At 34.2% G+C, this 16445-nt stretch overlaps 1 protein-coding gene across 1 annotated transcript in view; it reads right to left on the bottom strand.

The window, feature by feature from the left end:
- LRP1B (LDL receptor related protein 1B) overlaps nt 1–16445 on the bottom strand; it is a 1982574-nt gene that overhangs the window by 813696 nt on the left and 1152433 nt on the right. Inside the window, 1 exon segment of the mRNA XM_047722477.1 lies at nt 208–388. Within this exon segment, the coding sequence (XP_047578433.1) occupies nt 208–388 (181 nt within the window).

Below are 16445 nucleotides of genomic sequence, written 5' to 3'. Positions count from 1 at the left end.
AAATATATCCTTTACACAAATAATCCATTTATTTCAGTTAAATGTATTTTGACACATTTATTTAGCACATTTTCTACAAGAGAAAATCATTAAATGAGTAACTTTTCCAATTCAGGTCATTCATGTGTGAATTTAAATCAAACCTGTTACTACTAAATATATTAAAACAATATTTTCCTCATATCAAACTGATCAACTATCACATACCCATTAACAGGATCCACCACAATCCCTCTGGGATGGGACATTTCTCCTTCTAAAAGAGTCTTCCGACTCTGAGAAGCTTTTTCCAGCCTGGCCACATTAATGGTCTTCCTATGGCCATCGTTTGTCCAGTAAAGGTTATTTCCAATCCAGTCCACAGCAATGCCTTCCACGTTATCCAGATCTGTAAAAAGGAAAAAAAAAAAAACAAAAACAAGAAAGCAACACATTTTACAATAGTGCCCACTGTTATGTTCTAGTTAAAATGTTTAATTCAAAAAGGGATGAATTCTGATTCATAGATTCTTTAAAGTGTGATTTTGGAAAGTGTCATTCCATGGCATATTTTTTTGTTTTATTTTGAATGCCATTTTATGAATGACAGGCCCTATCTCAACACATTTTAAATGAAACAGTGATTGGCAAGAAAACAGGAAAATATAAGGGATGACACAGCAAAGGGAGAAAGTTCTCAGAACATAAATAGAGTGATACAGACTATTTAGAAAAAAAAATCGGGTAGTATGAACAAGTACTATGCTCAAAAGTAAGCATTTAGAAATTTACAATATGTAATCTGAGTAATCAAAATAATAGGAATGCTCTCTTGCTAAGAGATGAACAGGTCCAGCAGAAGCACACCTTTGAAAGCCCTGAACAGGTTTTCATTATGGAACTGCATGAACAGTGAATTCCAAAGAAACACTGAAATCATTCTCTATATTCTATTATTTTATTCTACTAAATTTATTTATTCTATCTCTACTCAGAGATACTCTATATTCTATTATTCTAAATAAAATCTTATTTTTAAAAGGATCTATTCAGACCTCTGTAAAATACAGGCAGTAGTAATTCAAAGGAATGTTATAAATATATAACCTTATAGGAGTTCAACTAATTCAAACCCTCCACAGAAAGGAAAATGCCAACACTTTAAAGTGAAGGGTTATCATTTATTATCACACAAGAAGTGGTAGAATTGGAACAAAAATCCAAGTCAGATGATCCCCAGTACAGAGATCTTTAAAACTGTGCTATTCCTGGGTTGAGACCTACCCTCACTTTTCGCCATTTGATGAACAACCTTCTAAACTGTCCACAGCATCGTAAAGGTATTTCCATTTCTCTATTGCTTAAGAAATTACTGTGAACTCCTTCTCTTCTCTCAAAACCAAGGAAGCCTTTGTCTCTTTCCTTCCCAGGGATGAGGTAGAGAATGGGAGCTTACTGGACAAAGCTGATTGACATGCTAGGGGCACATCTCCCTGACACTCCCTCATATGCACATGTAATAAATATTTACTATTATTCTATTTTTTAATCATGACCTTCCTGGCCTTGGAGAAAAATAAAATTTCTTTGATGACCCTTTCTGCTCACCAGCATGTGCCCTGACTCAGGATAGCTAATACAATGTGTGATTTGATCTGATTGAAAATCCCATTATAGTGAATCAGATATGTTCTCAATTTCACTAAGCTATCTGCTTCATTACCATCCGGTATGAGTCATTTTCACAGGTTAATTGTGTCTATGCTTAGAAAAAAAGTTTAATTTTGTCTTTACTTTATTGACACTTAATTTTACTGAGCACTTTCCTGCTCTGGCATAATGGAAAAATAATAGCTGTTTATTCTTTTTCCTTTATATTTATTAATAGTCTGTGGCTGATTTTTATCTTGTTAGTCGGTTTTCAAAAATTGTATTACATTTAAGGGGCGCCTGGGTGGCTCAGTGGGTTAAAGCCGCTGCCTTCGGCTCAGGTCATGATCTCAGAGTCCTGGAATCGAGCCCCACATCGGGATCTCTGCTCAGCAGGGAGCCTGCTTCCTCCTCTCTCTCTGCCTGCCTCTCTGCCTACTTGTGATCTCTGTCTGTCAAATAAATAAATAAAATCTTAAAAAAAATTGTATTACATTTGAAATCTACTCTAGCATGAATACTTCCATCTTCAATAGACCTCTTATTTTTATAACTTTCCCTTTTAACATCTAACTTGACTCTTCTTATTTGCAAAACTATGTGGATTGAAATTTTGCTTCTGACACTTGGGTAAGCAACTCAGTCATTTTGATCTTTAATTTCTCCACTCGTTAAGTGAAGTTGATCAGAGCACCTACACCACAGGGTGATAACAAGGGGTAACTTAGCTACTGTATGGAAAGCACTTAGCATATTGCTAGCAATACTGTTAATTCTCAAAATATGTTAGCTTTTAATAATCTATCAGGATTAAAAAAATCCTACATATGCCCTGGCTCTTTTATTTATGAGTGTTACTTGATAGAAATAGTCCTCATATTTTTCTCTCTGAAAATGATTTTATAATAAAATTTCCTTGAATTTTGACCAGTGGCCAACTTTACCTAGAAATAGTATATGTAGAGTGAGTAAGAGTGAAATGGAATTGAATTCCAAAATCGGGAGGATTCTGTCCCTAATTATATTGTTTGTTTTTTCTTTGGAAAATGAAATGCTTGAATGGCATAAAGGAGTGACTAGGATCACTAGTTCTGAAATTACAAGGCTTAGCCTCTGCCACTCACCATATCTCTGAGTGAATTACTTAATCTTTCTTTCTTCAATTTCCTAATCTTTAAAATGGGTGTGATGATAGTGATTAACTCACAGGATTGTTTTAGGATTAAAGGAATGAATATACGTAAAATACTTAAAATAATGGTTGGCATATGGTAAATGTTACATAAATATTATTAGTATTATTGCCACTAATATCATTACCATTATAATTTTCCCTTTTGCGACCTCTATAGTCTATTAAGATAGCAATGAAACAATTAGCTTAGTGGTTCTTTTTAAAGATTTATTTATTTGAGAGAGAGAAAGAGAGCACACATAGGGGGTGGGCAGAGGGCAAAGAAGACAGAGAATCTCAAGTAGAATCCTGCTTAACACTGAGCCCCAAGTGGAGGCCAGTCTCACAACCCTGAGATTATGACCTGAGCCAAAATCAAGACTTAGACACTTAACTGACTGAGCCAACCAGATACCCCTAGCCTAGTATTTTTTAGCTCTATGTGTGTGTGTGTATGTGTTTTGTTTATTTGTTTTCCACTGTGGGAAGAATAAGCCTGAATACAATTCAAAAATAAAGAAACTCATAAAATAGTCTATGTGCAAATTGGGAATCTTTCTAGGCTATCTTTAACAAGGTATGGAGGGATTTCTTCTCTGGTAGGACAAAGATTGAACAATTAGAGAATCCCTTTTCAACAACTATACATTGGTAAGAAAAGTATTTTGACTTTGTACCATATGGTACCTGCCTTTAATGAGCCTATGATTGATGGAACACTAAGACATAGAACATTGGTATTATGCACATTTGATTTTTTCTAATTGAAGAAAGTTTGGTTGGAGCCTGTGTGCGGTAGAATATTTGGGACTCTATGACCAAATCTTTCAACCAGGTGATCAGGACATATGAAAATTGATGTCACACAAATTTCAAACAAGCACAGATGATTACAGAGATATGGATTCCCAGCTTGAGAAAACACATGACTTCAAATATAGGAAAGGTATTTGATAAAGTTGGTAAAACTTGCTAGAGTAGTTGGCTTTGATATCTTTGAGTAGAGTTCAAGTATTTTACATTCCAAAATCAACATTCACTACTATATTATTATTAGTAGTATATAACTAATAGCAAACAAAGATTATAAATGTGTTTTTTTTTAATCTGGCAAAATTGCCCTTAAGTTTAACATATTATACTCATTTTCATTTATCAGTAGGGAAGGACTCTTAACATGTTTGTACTCCTTCAAACAAAAGAAAGAAAAGAGAAAGAAAAAAATTGCAGTAGATAATGTTTTCTTGTAATTTTTTAAAAGATTTTATTTATTTATTTGACAGAGAGGGAGAGATCTCAAGTGGGTAGAGAGGCATGCAGAGAGAGAGGAGAAAGCAAGCTCCACACTGAGCGGGGAGCCCGATGCAGGGCTCGATCCCAGGACCCTGAGATCATGACCTGAGCCAAAGGCAGAGGCTTAACCCACTGAGCCACCCAGGTGCCCTTCTTGTAATTTTTTAATTAATATATTTACATGTTCCATTCTAAGACAGAATTGAGACATTTATCTATATACTTCAGATTAAAAACAGACTTTTATTTTAAATTTTTTTCAGTGTTCAAAAAAAACAAAATAAACAAACAAACAAAAAAAAAAACAAATAGACTTTTTAATGAACTCTGTTGAAAGTTTAACATTAACATATTGTTTTGGCTCAAATTATCAAACTTTTCATTATTTTTCCTTTGTAAATTCTATTCTGGTATTTTAAGAATAACTTTTATAAATGGACATAATAAATGAGTAGTATGCTAAAATACACACACACGTATATCATCAAAAGCTAGATTTTTCCAGAGTGGTTGCACCAGCTTGCATTCCCACCAACAGTGTAGGAGGATGAAAACAGCATGGAGGTTCCTCAAAATGTTGAAAATAGAGCTACCCTATGACCCAGCAATTGCACTACTGGGTATTTACCCTAACGATACAAACGTAGTAATGCGAAGGGGCACGTGCACCCGAATGTTTATAGCAGCAAGTCTACAATAACCAAACTATGGAAAGAACCTAGATGTCCATCAACAGATGAATGGATAAAGAAGATGTGGTATATATACACAATGGAATACTATGCAGCCATCAAAAGAAATGAAATCTTGCCATTTGCGATGACGTGGATGGAACTAGAGGGTATCATGCTTAGTGAAATAAGTCAATCGGAGAAAGACAACTATCATATGATCTCCCTGATATGAGGAAGTGCAGATGCAACATGGGGGGGGGTTAAGGGGGTAGGAGAAGAATAATTGAAACAAGATGGGATTGGGAGGGAGACAAACCATAAGTGACTCTTATCTCACAAAACAAACTGAGGGTTGCTGGGGGAGGGAGGTTGGGAGAAGAGGGCTGGGGTTATGGACATTGGGGAGGGCATGTGCTATGGTGAGTGCTGTGAAGTGTGTAAACCTGGCGATTCACAAACCTGTACCCCTGGGGATAAAAATATATTACATGTTTATAAAAAAAAAAAAAAAAAAGCTAGATTTTTCACTTAAGCGAAAAATTCTTTAAGATAGCAATTTGTTATAAGTGATATTTACCAATTGGGAAAGGACAATGAATAAGAGATAATAGAATTTATGTAAATTAAAGAGAATAATTATGTGGATTTAAAATAAATAAGTAATTAGAAAAGCTATTTAAATTAATTTAATATCTAGGACCAGATAAAATAAGCATTTTAAAAAGAGTAGAGAAAGATATACTTCTAAAACATCATTACAGGTCTGATTTGTATCATTATACATTTTATGAAACAGAAGATTAAAGTTTTAAATATTTAAAATGAAATAATTTACTTTTAAAATGGGTCCAATTTTTTTTTTTTTTTTTTTTTTTTTTTTTTAGCAAAGGACGTGAGTAGTAGCTTTAGTTTTATTAAGGTGCATAGACTGGATCTCCAGAGTAATCCATAAGTCTTGATCCTTTACAAAAGAATCTGATTAACATAATGAGGAATTAATTGGAAATTATACATGACAATTGGCATTATAAAAACACAAGGCCTATATTTTCCCATGTATCCTTAAGGATTTTCTATCCCTAATGTGAACATTGTTTTCTTTGGAGTTAGAATGAAGTATTACAAGAGAGTTTCCAGGAGTGCAGAGGATGATCACATGCCTTCAATAGCTGGAGGGTAGTATGCCATGCGGACATGCTTGGGGCCTGAGATGCTTTACCTTGCTGCAAAGTAAGCACTTGGACAATTTAGAGTCAGGACTTGGACAATTCTCCTGCCCCATATTCATGTAGTTCAATTAATCCAAATCCTCTTTGTGTATTTCAATGTGGCCTGAGGCATCACAGCTTATATGTGTCTGACAGGAGTGAATGAAGTTGATTTAATTAACAGTTTGGCAGTTAAGTTTGCTTGCTGAATTTCCTATCTCCTGAGGTTATAGGAATCTTTGGCCAGTCTGAAGTCTTCTGTCTTATCTGTCCCCCATGGCATACTGAGACTGATGTTCTCATCCTCATTTTCATTCCAGGTCCTTTCTCAGATCAATTAATAGGTCCAAGAGGGTAAATACACTAGCTATTCTTAACAAGAACAAAATACTTTACTATTGTATTCAAAGAGATGTGTGACATGCAGATAGGATTTTATTTTCAGATGAATGGAATATATTAAAACATAGTAGCTTCCTTTTATCTTCAAAATCATATTATCAGTTTCAATTTGGGACTAGGGTGATACAGATTGTCTATCACATTCACATATTTCTTCTTTGATGGAGTGATGAGCACAGGTAAGAATAAAGTCAGTATCACAGTAAGCATTATAGTTACCAATAAAGTAATCTAAATTCATAATGAAATGGAAGGTTTCAGGAATTAGAATTGAGTTTTTATCCTACTTTCAAGCTAACAACTTAGCCCGTTACTGTTTCATGGATGATAGTGGAAGACACAAGACTTTTAAGTCAAATATAAAGGACTTTATGACTCATGGCATAGCAAGCAGGATGGTCATCAGCAGAATGATAGCATGGGACTTTGTAAAGTCGCCTGGGGAAGACTGGGTCAGGATGTTATAGATATATTCACAATCAGTAAGTTGTATTACAAAAAATAATTATGAAGTTAGGAAACCCAAAGCTTTTTATAAAGGGCAATAAATAAGGCTTCCCTTTACCACTCTAAGTGTAAACTATCTCTTCTCCCAAGGCTCTTTTCTATACAAACATCTTTGAAAGAATATTTCATACTAAAAGGCAATAATTGTCTCACTCTAAGACATGCAGGAATGTGAGCAATTCATATAGTTCATAGAGTGAACTATCTCCCAAGAAAAGTCATAGAAGTCATAAGTTGGTAGTCTTTAATAAATGTAGGCAGATAAGCAAACAAATTAGTGTGCAAATGTGACTACAAGTAATAATCATTTTTGGGTTCCAGGCTATTGCTCTTATGAAAATTATTTATTGATTTATACTACCACATCTTGAAGCATTTTGTTCAGCTAACCATGTGAGATAGTTAATTCTATGAGTTAATTTGGCTAGGCCAAGGTTTACAGAGATCTGGTTAAATATAAGTCTGGATATTGATGTGAAAGTATTTTTTTAGGTGATATTAACATTTGAATCCATATACTTGGAGTAAACCAGATGGCCCTCCATAATGTCAGTTAGTCCCAACCAGTCAGATGAAAACTTTAAGATAAAAGAGACTAAAGTCCCCTGAGGAAGAGGGAATTGAGTTTCTAAACTGTCTTCAGACTTGAGGTACAAAATCAACTTTTCTGGGTCTACAACCCGTCAGACTACCCTATAGATTTTTAACTTACCATCTTCCACAATTATTATGCAAGCCAATTTGTTCAATTCTTTCTCTCTCTCTCTCTCTCTCTCTCTCAGGGAAAATAGGACAGCTACATGCAAAATAATTAAACTGAACCATTTTCTTATATCTTACAAAAAAATAAATTCAAGATGGCTTGAAGACCTAAATGTGAGACTGGAAACCATAAAACTCCTAAGAGAAAGCAAAGTCGGTAATTTCTTTGACACTAGCCTTAGCAATATTTTTCTAGATTTGTTTCCTCAGGCAAAAGAATCAAAAGCAAAATGAAACTACTGGGACTACCCCAAAATAAAAAGATTTTACATAGCAAAGAAAATAATCAACATAATAAAACAGCAACTTAATAAATAAGAGAAGACATTCACAAATGATATATCTGAAAAGGGGTTTGTATTCAAAATATAAAAAGGACTTTTACAATTCAACACCAAAGTAACCCCAAATAATTAGATTAAAAAATGTTTGGGGACCTGAATAGGCATTTTTCCCAAGAAGACATATAGATAGCTAGCAGACACATGAAAATATTCTCAATCTCACTAAGCACCAGAGAAATACAAATCAAAACCACAATAAAATATCTCCTCATACCTGTCAAAATGTCTGGAATCAAAAAGATAAGAAATATCAAGTGTTGGAGAGAATGTGAAAAAAAGGGAACCCTCAGGTACTGTTAGTGGGAATGCAAACTGGTGCCACCACTTCAAAAAACAATATGGAAGGGCACCTGGGTGGATCTGTTGTTTGAGTGTCTGACTCGATTTCTGCACAGGTCATGATCCCAAGGTAGTGAGAGATTGAGCCCTGCCTTGGGCTCTGCTCTCAAAAGGGAGTCTGCTTGAGATTCTCTCTCTCTCTCTCTGCCTCTCCCCTTGCTCACACTCTCTTGCTCCCTCTCTCAAATAAATAAGTAAATCTTTAAAAGAACAGTATGGAGGTTTCTCAAAAAATTAAAAATAGAATTACAACATGATGCAGTAATTCTACTTTGGTATCTATCCAAAGAAGACAAAAATACTAATTCAAAAGATATATGCACCCCTTTGTTTATTGCAGCATTATTTATAATAGCAAAGATATGGGAGCAACTCAAGTGTTTATCACTAGATGAATGGATAAAAAAAGATGAAATGCGCGTGCACACACACACACACACACACACGGATATTAGTCATAGAAAAGAATGTGATCTTACCATTGCAATATGAATGGACCTAGAGGATATTATACTAAGTGATATAAGTCAGAAAAACCAGATATCACATGATTTCACTTTTATGTGAAATCTAAAAAAACCACAAACAAAAGAACAAAGAAGGAAGCAAACAAAAGCAGAAATAGACCCATAAATACAGAGAACAAACTGATGGTTGCCAAAGGGGAGGTGGGTAGGGGATGGGCAAAATTGGTGAGGGGCAGTGAGAGATACAAGATTCCAGTTATGGAATGAATAAGTTACAGGGATGAAAGGTACAAAATAGGGAATACAGTCAATGACGATGTAATGGAGTTGTATGTTGACAGATGATAGCTCTACTTGTGGTGGACAAAGGGTAATATATAGAGTTGCCCAATCACTATGTTGTACACCTGAAATTAATGTAACACTGTGCATTAACTATACTCCAATAAAAGAAAATGAAACAAACAAGCAAAGAACTAACCAATCCAGGGCCATACTTCCTCTGTCTGATCTGCCACCCAGGAGGCAATATTCCTCTGCTTTAAAGTCATCCCCAGGCCAGATTCCAGGCAACTATTACCCCTGTCATTTAAAACCCAATGGAATTATTCAACTAGCCTATTCTAAAGTATTTATCCTAGCCTGTTTTACCTTTCTTCCAGAATGCCAAAAAGGACTCTTAGTTAATGCTTTCCCTCACTCCTGTCTTTGAACTCCTGACCACCACTCTGTTGTGTTTCCTACGTGACCTTGTCTGTTGCGCTGCGCTTTCTATCTCTTAGACCTGTGAGTATCATCAGCTTTGTTTTCCTGAGCCTCTCCTCTATCTCCTATTGTGGTTGCACCTGACTAACCATCTCATGAAAGAATATAAAATATGCATCCTCATTGTGAATGGGGGGAGAGAAAGTAATTTCCATTAATGCCCTTTTACCAACCAATTCTGCCTCCTTACCAAAAGAGAACAGAGCAAAAATTGCTTTAACTTCTGAACACAAAATAATACAGCTATTCTTGAATATTCCTTTTATTCCCATGAAGTAAGTTATAATGTAGAAAAATAAAACATTTTAGAACTTATTGCATTAACACTAAATTACTCAATCTCTTTCATAGTAGATGAAAAGGCAACTCCATTAGAAGTTTCTTGAGCAATTTAATTTTATAGAAAGTGACTTTTTTATTAGTTGTGTTTTCTAATATGCTTCATAGTTTTGTATTTGGTCATTTAAACATTCAAACAATTGTACGACTTCAATTGATTTCACAGAACTTAAAAGAAAACGCTTTTCTTAGGCAACACGCTTTAGGGAAAGATATGGATCATTAAATTCCAAGAAAAGCCAGAGGCCTTAAGTCTTCATTATACTTATAATTACCAAGATTAAAAAAAAAATGTGTGACATCCCCCTGGAACTTACCTTATAATCCTAACTTAAACCAAAATATACTAGTTTCAGACCCACATTAATACCCAAAGGAAAAAGAGTATAGGCAAAACACATGTGGGACTAATAGGTGAAAGAAAAAAAGGAAGTCCTTAAAATTTCACCTTGCAAAAATCCTTCTATAAATATCTAAGTAAACACACATGTCAATAACCCTCACTGGCCCACAGGTAGCCTTACAAAACTGAAGCAGTGAGTCAGGGAAAATTATAATAATAAAACTAGACAGGAACCTAATTATTAAGTCAGTATTTTAAAGTTAAAAGGAAGCTAAAGAATCATATAGTTCAATATGTACATTGTATAAATAATGAGACAAAGCCCCAGAAAAGTAAACTGATTCACAAAGACCCCATTTAGTTAACAGTCAATACAGCTACTTTATGTTAAAGTTTGATCCCCAGAATTGTTAAAGGAAAAATTAAAAATCGAAGCAAGAGTCAAAGAAAGTTAATATCAGCAATGATTTGTTAGGGGAAAAAAAAAAAAGTAAGACGTAAAAGGGGAGTGGAGATAGAGTAAGGTCACTGATGGGAAGGATGCTTTATCAAATTCCAGTAAAAATCATTATTCTCAATAAAATATAGCTTTATTTTTCTTACCAAAATATATTTGATGGTTCACAATGTAGAGAATCAACAAATGCATATATCAAGGGAAGTCAAATACTAAAATAAAAGGAAAAACTGAGGTGCTTTTATGGGGTACATAAGACTGAGATGTAAGTATTAAATTCATTATAGAAAAGCTGGTAGAATTTGATTAAGATCTTTAGTTAACAGTATTGCTAGGGAATTACTTTTCTGGTTTTGGTAACTGGTATTGTTACATAAGATGTTACTACCAGCGGAAAGTGTGAGGAATATATAGAAGCTGTACTATATGGCAATTTTCTACCAAATGAAATAGAAGTAGTTCATTAATTACTCTTTAAATTATTTTTATAATGTAACAAAATGAAAAAAATTAGTGGTTTTAGAAATGCATTAGTGTTGATATACAGCAGATGTCAAGAGCCAGATGTAGCATAATCTGTAGAAAAAGTAAGATAGTTAAAATTGATATTAATGCTGTTTTGTGACAATTTTAGTATAGCAAACTAAGTGAATCCTTACAATTCCACAACGAAACCATAAAGGAAATTTGTGCAGAATAATTTACGTACATAAGCATATAGTGAGAAACAATTCAAGGTAGGTATACAACTATGCAAAAAATAATAATAATAATAAAGTTGTGCAGGAAAATGAGATGTTGATGTAGAGAGCCCAAAAAAATATGGTAAGATAAAGATGTCTCATGTTTATTCATTAAAAATCATAATTAATTTTTCCATTAAAAATGTTGCCAAAGTTCAAATGAATCATGAGAATATGTACAATTTTACAAGATTCCTAAAGAATCATCAGGGAAGTTCATTATACCACCAATTTTAGTAAATACCTGAATAACTTCAGATAATAGTGATGAAAAAAAATAATGATCAATCTTTTAGTTTCTTATTAGAACAAAAAAAGAATCATACTTCAATCATTCTTAGTTCTATTTAATCATTTGGTTACTATTTTAAAAGTAATGACAGTCAAAGTAAAGAACCTATTCAGTGAATGGTTTTTTGAATAGCTACCATACCTCCAGGCACTGTTCTAGACCCTAAGGATCTGTCAATGAGTGAAACTAAACCCTCTGACATCTTGAAGCTTACATTCTTGTATCAAGACAACGCAGTAGCAAAAGAAATATAGAATAAGTACTAATGAGTAGAAGTAACCATAGAAAAGGAATAAAGGAATCCCTTTGGGCCAGAACAATTACAGGTACATGGTTTTAGATGCCAGGAAGGGCTAATTGAGGAGGTAGTCTATAAGCAGAGACATCTCATGGGTAAAGGAGAGATGCATGGGCACATCTAATGAATCAGCGTTCCAAACATAAGAAACCACATGCATAAACACCCTGAGGTGGGACCACACCCAGACATTCAAGAGATGACAAATATTAGAAAGAAATCATAGGGATATTATGAGTTATGTAGCAGAAAAACAAATGAACAGTATATTTTTTCTCTGAATTTAAAAGTCCTTATGCGGAAGATTCTTGAGGTGGTTCTGTGTAAAAACCTCAAGAACAACAAAGATGAATGAGTCTTCAGTATGACTTGTGCTTATTTCCAGTGCCTTATTTGTGAGTATTGGGAGAAGCGTAGCTGATGGACCTTCAGGGTCCCTGAACTTTCCTGCTGAGTGTGCTGAACTTTAAAGGTTATCTGTCTCCTGATACTGAACAATTTCTAAAGCTGATCACATAGGTAACTAAATCAAGGAAAACACATGGTGATAATTGTGTAATTGTTTACTCCACAAGGAGGTACTTGCTGTTTGGCACAAAGTTGGCTCTTTGTTCTAAAGGTACTGATATCCAGGCCATGAGATTCTCAGTTGTGACACAATTCCCTGTGTGTTAAGCATCTGTGTAGCCCATGACATCGCCCTGTGAAACCAGGAACAGGGACCAGCGTCACCAGGCTTACACTCATGCTATTTGCTGTTCTGGGAGTGATAAACTATCTGAAGCCTTATATTCTTATCTTCTACTTTTGACGTCTATGCAACAGTGCCAGGGTGACTCCCTGCCATCATCCATGACATGGTTTCTCAACACTGGTACTATTGACATTTGGGACATAATTCTTTTTCACGGGAAACTCTCCTGCGCATTGCACAATGTTTAGAACACCAGCCTCTCTCTCTCCAGTTGTGACAACCAATAATGATTCCAGAATTTACCTGGTGTCCTGTGGAACACAAAATTACCCTGACTCTATAAGATTGAAATTCTACCCCTATTTTTATTTTTTAAAAAAGATTTTATTTATTTATTTATTGGAGAGAGAGAAAGCAGGGGATGGAGGGAGGCAGTGGGAGAAGCATACTCCCCACCCAGCAGGAAGCCAGACACAGGCCAATCCCAGGACCCCGAGTTCATGACCCAAGCAGGAGGCAGACGCTTAAACTAGCTGAGGTACCCGGGTTTCCAAAGTTCTACCTTTAAAGTAAGTGATATTCCTCAATTTTTTTAGTCTACTTTAATTTCTCTAAATGTGAATTTTCTTCTTATCACATGAAGAGTTCTTTGTAATTTTTTTCGGCAACATTGAGTAAGAATACTTAATTAGGTATCTATACCTACTAGAGTATACCTATAATACTAGTTTGTAATAAATATAAACTACCATACTCTTCAAATATGCAGTCTGAGAGGATCAGATTTTATTGAAATTCCATATATTGAAAATACTTTAAAAAGAGAAATGTTAAATGTTTCATACTAATCATTGTGTCAAATATTTGGGAGTGTTTGTCTCAGAATTATATATGTTTCATGTATATCTCTAGATATATTTTTTTATCTTCAAAAAGGGTATTTTTTTAACCTGAAATAATAGTAAGCTAAATTTTGCAATTTTAAATTCCTCTTTTGGGGACAAGTTATGCATACCTCAATGGCTAAAACAAGGTAACTGTTTGTGATTTGAAATGTGTACATTCTTCTTTGATATACAGTAAAGATTTATGAAAACTCATTGTATCAACAGAGATAAAAGTGCTAATTCTGGTGCCAGGAACACACTGCTGTCCTTAGGAGGGAGATGTGCAGAAACCAAAGAAGAAAACAGATGTGTATTAACATATTTCATATAATTATCAGACCGTCTCCACACATTATATATGCTAATGTCGTTATAATATATTCATGCAAGTTATCTAAATATTGCACATTACACTAGATGACAGCTAATTTGTTGTTTTATATCTGAAAAACTCAGAGCCAAAATGTGTATTTTGATGAGAACTTTGGTTCTTTCCAAAGAAAGTCTGTAAAATATTCTAATTGCATTAGAATAGTGAGGGAAAATAAAAGTTAATAGATATAGAGAAAAGGGTTAGTAGGTGTTTAAGGAGGTTTCAGGTAGTCATCAATCCTTTTTCTTTCTTTCTTTCTTTCTTTCTTTCTTTCTTTCTTTCTTTCTTTCTTTCTTTCTTTTTTTTTTTTTTTAACTTGAGACAGAGAGCAGCAGAGGGAGAAGGAGAAGCAAACTACCTGCTGAGCATGTGGGACTCTATCCCAAGGACCCTGAGATCACCACCCAAGCAGAAGACAGACACCCAACCCACTGAGCCACCCACATGCCCCTGCCCCTGGAAATAGTAGACATTTAAAGATCTGTCAGTGAAACACATTCAAAATAGTTTTTAAAATGATATTTTTCATGTCAAATGTAACGTTTAAAGTTTTATTTATTTCTTTGAGAGAGAAAAAGAGAGAGAGTTGGGATGGAAGGAAGAACAGAGGGAGAGGGACTGAGCATAGAGCCTGACACAGGGCTCGATCCTACAAATCTGAGATCATAACCTGAGCTAAAACCAAGAGTTGGATGCTTAACAAACGACTCACACAGGTGCCCCTATGACATTAACTTTTTAAACAATAAAATTGTTTTGCCAAAAAAAGGAAGAAATGAATGCATTTCATATTGTACATATTCTAAAAGGATAGTCAGATGTGAGTAAAATACTTCATATGGCCCTCCTTAAAAATATCACTATAAGCAGTTTATTAATCTTTCTTAAAAACTGATATACTAAAATAAAATCATCCTGCCTGCAAAAAATATTTTCAACTCTGTTTACTTTTCAGTTTGTTTTAGAGTTTGTTCATTAAGTATATAGCTCTATCTTATGCATTTTAACTGCTACTTAGTATCATTCATACCAAAAATGCATCATACATCTTTTGATGGACATTTATGCTATTTCCAGTTTTCTTTGTTATCACAAATAATATTACAAATTTAAACATGTGTACACAAAATTGGATATGTAACCAATTATAGAATTGTTGGGCTGAGTATTATATATAATTTAATTTTCAGAGATATAAACAAATAATGCTTCAAAACCTTGTAACAATGTAAATTTTCCATGACAGTGTGGAAAATATATTATTTTCTTATTATCTAACCAAATTACCTATTGCAAATTTTTTAAAAAAATTTTATCTGATGAAGGCGGAAAAGCCCTATTTTATTTTGTTAATTTAGATTTTCATGATAGGCATAATGTAGAACATCTATTTATGTGCCTAATTTGGCAATTTGTATTCTATTGTGAATTACCTTGATAAATATTCTTTTTTTTTTTTTAAGATTTATTTATTTATTTGACAGAGAGAGAGAGAGATCACAAGTAGGCAGAGAGGCAGGCAGAGAGAGAGAGGGGAGCAGGCTCCCTGCTGAGCAGAGAGCCCGATGCGGGGCTCGATCCCAAGACCCTGAGATCATGACCTGAGCCGAAGGCAGAGGCTTAACCCACTGAGCCACCCAGGTGCCCCTACCTTGATAAATATTCTTCAATTTTTTTCTGACATTGTCTTTAGTTTGTAAAATAATCATTCTTTTCTGTTATATATGTTAAGACTTTTGCCTAGTTTATGTTCTCCTTGCTTATAATACCCCCATCATTAAGAAAAATGTATATCTATATAATTTATTTAATAGCCCCTGGGTTTTGTGTCTTAAGAAAAATATTCCATATTCCAATACTATAAAAAAAAATTCCTAACTTAAATTTTTTGTTTTCTTTAAGCTTTATTTTTGTATGCTTTTGAGGTAGAACTCTAACTTTATCCTTTTTTTCTTTTTTCACTTAAATGAATAGACACATCCCAATCCATTCTTTATGTGTGCTTTTTAGGGGTATAATTAGTGCCAGGGGGATGGATTGAACTGAACCCACTACTTTTAATTCACTTAATTATTAAATTGCTTTAAAGACTGCCTTAAGGCCTTTTTAAAAAATTCTCTTTTAGTCTTTATTAAGACCATAGGGTTCCCATTTCACCTCTGATATCTGAAGTTTATACTTGTGATGTTTTAGGCTATAGTTTCCTGCTTCCTGGTCAATATGGTCCAATCTGTACTCTAGCTAGAAAATTCTCATTATTTCTGATGACTCATGGTATACTTTTTTCAATTTCTCAATGCTGCTATCAATTTAATTTGTTAATATTTTTCACTTATTTTTATTAATATAGAGGGCAAAGTCCAGCTTAAATGTTTGCTTGATCTTATATTTAGTCCTTTGGTCCATTTGTAACCTGATAGATGCATTAAACTAGAATGCAGATTCTTTGAGAACA

This window comes from Lutra lutra, chromosome 3 (genome assembly GCF_902655055.1).
Source record: "Lutra lutra chromosome 3, mLutLut1.2, whole genome shotgun sequence".
Taxonomy (NCBI): Eukaryota; Metazoa; Chordata; class Mammalia; order Carnivora; family Mustelidae; genus Lutra; species Lutra lutra.
The sequence above is the reverse complement of the archived record's forward strand: the minus strand, read 5'-3'. Positions and strand labels throughout refer to the sequence as shown.